The 5,530-nt window shown below is 38.7% G+C and overlaps 1 protein-coding gene across 1 annotated transcript; it reads right to left on the reverse strand.

Moving 5' to 3' along the window:
* Positions 1-2,361: 2,361 nt before the first annotated feature.
* On the reverse strand, positions 2,362-5,530 carry LOC127934523 (ribonuclease P protein subunit p25-like protein). The gene has a single exon (XM_052531964.1). The coding sequence runs from the start codon at positions 5,087-5,089 to the stop codon at positions 4,499-4,501; it is 591 nt and encodes a 196-aa protein (XP_052387924.1). The 5' UTR covers positions 5,090-5,530; the 3' UTR covers positions 2,362-4,498.

Here is a 5,530-nt window from a genome sequence, read left to right on the forward strand (position 1 = left end):
CTGGAAACTGTTACTTTTAAAATTGTTACATTCTAAAGACGTTACTTCTAGAAACTGTTACTTTTAAAATTGTTACATTCTAAAGACGTTACTTCTAGAAACTGTTACTTTTAAAATTGTTACATTCTAAAGACGTTACTTCTAGAAACTGTTACTTTTAAAATTGTTACATTCTAAAGACGTTACTTCTAGAAACTGTTACTTTTAAAATTGTTACATTCTAAAGACGTTACTTCTAGAAACTGTTTCTTTTAAAATTGTTACATTCTAAAGACGTTACTTCTAGAAACTGTTACTTTTAAAATTGTTACATTCTAAAGACGTTACTTCTAGAAACTGTTACTTTTAAAATTGTTACATTCTAAAGACGTTACTTCTAGAAACTGTTTCTTTTAAAATTGTTACATTCTAAAGACGTTACTTCTAGAAACTGTTACTTTTAAAATTGTTACATTCTAAAGACGTTACTTCTAGAAACTGTTTCTTTTAAAATTGTTACATTCTAAAGACGTTACTTCTAGAAACTGTTACTTTTAAAATTGTTACATTCTAAAGACGTTACTTCTAGAAACTGTTACTTTTAAAAATGGTTACATTTTTAAGACATTAAAACATTAATGATGATGAGTTCATTTTTTTTGGGTGAATTATTTCTTGAGGGCATTTTTCCAGAGGACACTTAAACTCAATTTGAGTTTATTTACAGTATATAGTGCTTTCAAAATACATATTTAAATTTACATTTAGTCATTTTTCAGAAGCTTTTATTCAAAGCGACCTAAAATTGGGGGATACATAAAGCATATAGATAATTATTTTATTTTTTTTACGATGAAGTCAAGTAGTTTCGAAAGAGATGAGTTTTCAGCTGTTGCTTGAAAATGGTCAGGGATTCAGTATTCCGGATATGGGTGGGGAAGATCATCCCACCAGCCGGGAATGGTGAACGAGAATGTTCTGGAAAGTGATTTTAAACCTCTCTGTGATAGTACCACAAGGCGTCATAAATGCAGATTTCAGTGTTATTCTGTTATGTCCATATGGCATTGATATACTGAACAGAAGTTTTGTATGTCGATCCAAGCAACATCAAGGTCATGGGTTTGATGCATGAACTGGTCAATCATGCATCTTCAGTGCTGTTAATGTAAGTTGCTTTGACCAAATTCATCAGTGTAAATCTCTCTCTCTCACACTCTCTCCCTCTTTCTCTCCGCTCATGTCCTGCTTCAATCCCATCTGCATTTCAGCACTGAAAAGGGAATTTCAAATGGTTGCCAGAGGCTTCAGGTCGATGTAGTATTTACTGTGCAGTGCGTGTGTGTGTGTGTGTGTGTGTGTGCAGGTGAGATAAGACGCTCTCTGATAACACGCTCCGTCTGTGACCCTCCAGAGTTGGATGAATTTAGGTGGAGCTGTAGCTGGAATGACTCGGAGTGCGGTGCCCTGTGATCATTATTTAGTCAGCTGGAAAAATAGAGGATAATGATGTGCCAGTCAGTGATGGGAGGACTCGGGGGAGACTGACAAACACAAGGCTTTTCAAGGAAAAGTTCATCCCCAAAAACAACAACAACAACAAATCTTTCATGTTCCACTCACCATACATTTTTCTTCTTCTTTCAACTTTCACTTTCAGTTGCAAAAGTTAACAGTATTTGGCATCAATGATTGACAGGGTTATGCAAAAAAAAAAAAAAAAACTCTAAACCTTAAGTCCTTTTCTTTCAAATATGTTAGTTTCAGATATTTAGAAAGCAGGACAAAACATTCAAAATCTGTGTTTTGCGAGAGAAAGTTAATCGCATGAGGTTGAGCAAACAATTACCGAATCCTGATTTTTGGCTGAACTTTAACTCCTCTGAAGACTCGAGAGGACGACATGAAGATTCAAATCAGCGAGCTGCTTTTTATCGTTCAGAAAGTCCATTTGCAGAGCCGATCAGAACAATTAGATTGCACAGGCTGTTTTGTGCACTCATATTAAAAGCACGTCTGAGACATTTTGATAAATTGAAAGCATTAAGTGGTTTTCAGCCCTCAGAGATTTTCATTACGATCAAGAGAAACGTCCTGAGGTTAGACAGAGAGAAACGCACAGACTCATGAACATCATAACACGCTCACAGTGATGAATGCTGCTGCTGGGAAACTGACAGAGACACAATCTGTGATCTCTTCTGGAGAAAACAGAGGATTGTGGTTTTGATGAAGTGAGTCTGTCAAGAGCACTCAGTGTGTGTGAGAGCTGTTCATCACACACACACTCGTCACTGAATTCTTCACTCACATGGACCTTTTGAGGAGAGATGTGAAAATACGGCATCTTTGAGCATTTCTACCTCAACATACTGTATTTTACGCCACATTTTTAAGGATCACATGAACACACATCTTTGATTTTCTTCTGGAGCGCAACATTAAGAAAATCCATCGTTACTCAATATTACTTTTTTAATCCAGAAATATGATGCATCTCCATTAGAAAACTGAGAATTGATCGGAAAACTGACTGACGGCACCAAATGCATTTTATTTAATGAAGGATTCATGACATGGAAGTGGATGTACGTAATAAACAACAAAAATAATAATAAACGTACATAATTGCATTTGCTACAGTCATGCTTTTATGATACTTTTATGGTCTTTTTTGTCTTTTTTGAAGATGCATTGATTTGTATAAAAGTGCTGCCTGAAGATTACATTGCAAAGAAATCATTACTTATGTTTTTTCAGCACACATATCTAAACAATCTTAAATCAACTTTACTTCAGAAGCAAAATAACGAGATTTTAAGTCTCATTTTGTGAAGAATCAAGGCATTTTTGGTCAAACATTTAAGAATCATGTTAATTAATGTCTATGATTTTTGTTCTGTGGTGCAACAGAAATTGCACCATAATCTACCATTAGTTATTAATTATAAAATATGATGCATTTCCAACATAATATTGAGATTTTTTTAAATTTACGTGCTGCAATTTACCTTTATTATAATAATAATTATCCTAACTTATTATATTTAGTTCCAATATTAATATGGTTCTTTTACAAGTTTTTTTGTGTGTGTGTTTTGTGTGTGTGTGTGTGTGTGTGTGTGTTTATACAGTATTTATATAAAAGTGCTGTAATAAAATACATTACTCATGTTTTCCAGTAAAAACATTGAAACGTTCTTAAAACAAAATACTTTTTTTTCGAGAAGGAAATATAATTTTATTTTAAGGACAATTTCAGCCAAACAATATAATAAAGGTCCATGATTTTTTTCTGTGGTGCAACATTTAATTCCATCAAAATCTGTGATTCTACATGACTTTGTATTTCTTATTATTATAAAATATGATGCATTTCCATCAGAATATTGAGAGCTGACGGGAAAAGTTGCCAGAAAATAAGCATTATTTTACATGCTGCAATTGATTTTATTTGACTGAAAGTGTAAAGCATAAGTCTGTTTCATGTTGACTTTGAAAAAATAAGACTCCCATTTTTTAAAAAGGACCACAGACCTCTGAACGATGCTCTGCCTGTCTATTGCTTTTCTCCTCAAACATTCTGCCAGCATAGACTACATGTTTGCTTTTACAGAAGATTGTTCATCTCAGAGATGCAATCGAGCAGTATGATGGTAACGTTATGTAAGAGTCCGAGCAGCGATGTACAGGTTAGTTCAGTCTGCAGGTAGAAGCTTATCAAAGCTAATAAAAACTAAATCAACCGTCCCTCGAATAAATCCCTCAAAAGACATTTATCAGGATCCCACACGCTGTGATACGACGTGCTGCTCTCCTGGAACTGAACGTTTTGTCCGGATGAAAGCGCTTGAATTCATCAGAGGAAAGTTGCAGACGGTGGCACTTTCTGTGCGGTTAAAACCACAGAGAAAGCATGAGGAGCAAACGCTTCATTTGCACATAAACTGCACACCGGATCTCTGTCCGTTCTCTTTCGGCCGTGAGCTGCATGCTGCTGCGTTCGGTTCTGCTCAGGTCATAAAATAATACAATGAAAACAGAAAAACACTCTTGTCTCAAACTGCATCTTAATAAATCAATGCAGCTCCAGAAATCATCTCCATCTCACTTCCGTGTCCATCTGAGATGTTTGCATGCTTCTGGACCACCGAAGAAAAAACGGTTTTAGGTCAGAAAATTGCTTGCACATTGAAAACCACAGTAACACCAGCATTTTTAGTCATACATACAGAAACACTCAATGCATTAAATTCGACTTGCTATATATTTCAATAATGTTTATATTGTCTTATCAATGCATTTAGCAAATTTATGCATCTTTCCAAATGCATTCCAGTTTTTAGTCGGCTCATGCATTGCAGTGCATGTCTGATCATATCGAAGAGACTGAATTAAATGAGTGATGCTGCATGCTCAAAACCAGGAGCCAAACGCAAATCAAGACTGTGATGTGCATTTATCCTCAGATTTCAGCTTTCAAAGCTGGTTTCGGTCGACTTTAACACACCCATAATCCTCAGAGACAGACTCTCTTCGCCTGAGGCTCAGTCTCAGCCGTCTGTGAAGCGTCTCCTCCGTTCTTCTCCTCCCACAAGCCGTTCTCCGGAGGCTGGTAGCCCGGTTCCTGAGGGTCCAGTGGGTCTTTGGAGAGCAGGATGCTGATGGAGGGAAGCGTCCGGTGGACGGTCACCTCCGAATCGCCTTCTTCTTGGCTCTCCCAGACCTCTCGCAGACCCTTGTACTGCAGCTTGGTCATCTGATGAAGGCCGCCGAGCTTTCTCTTCATGATCTCGGCACACGTGATGGTTTTGGTCACGGCTCGTCCGGACCCGGTGAACACTACCTGTCTCAGTCCGGTTTGACCGGCGTCCCGGGGGTCGCTCTGCATGCGTGCCATGGCGAAACCCATGAGATTGCGAATTTTGCTGCCCTCTTTAACCCTCATCTCGAGCACACCTGAGGGCAGGCCGGGGAACGGACACGTGCTTTCCTCTTCGATCCGACACACTTTCTTAAAGCCGCCTGCGTGAGTCTGTTTCAGCAAAGGCGAGGAGGCGGAGACGCTTGGAACGGACAGCCGGGCGTCCCGATCACCAATGAGCTCCATCACAAACTCTCACATCACATGCAACTGCACCGTATCATCCGCTTGAACCAGAAGAACACGGAAACGAAACTCATGACTTATAATAAACAGATCAAATAAACCAAAAAAAACTCTTGTTTACAAGTTCCAGATATGCAAAGCTGAATGTGAATTACCCTCGTGTCCCCAAGCCCGGGAAACTTTTTCTCTCAGGTGTGAACTTCTGGAAATGAAGAGGCAATTCCTCCGAGGTGTTTTGGGTTTCGGACAGCACACTTACTGTACTTCTGTGGGACGATCCAGTTAAAGATCCAGCTCTTATCCTTGGTTTTCCAGACCTCGGCTCTGTCCCATTGTCCTGTGGACTCCTTCACCGGATTGCATCCTCCTCTCCTTCGCTGTCGTTTTCTGTTCCTCGTCTTCCTCCACGTGCCGGCGGAGCTGCAATCTCTCCGCACTCGT

Source organism: Carassius gibelio, chromosome A18, assembly GCF_023724105.1.
Source record: "Carassius gibelio isolate Cgi1373 ecotype wild population from Czech Republic chromosome A18, carGib1.2-hapl.c, whole genome shotgun sequence".
NCBI lineage: Eukaryota > Metazoa > Chordata > Actinopteri > Cypriniformes > Cyprinidae > Carassius > Carassius gibelio.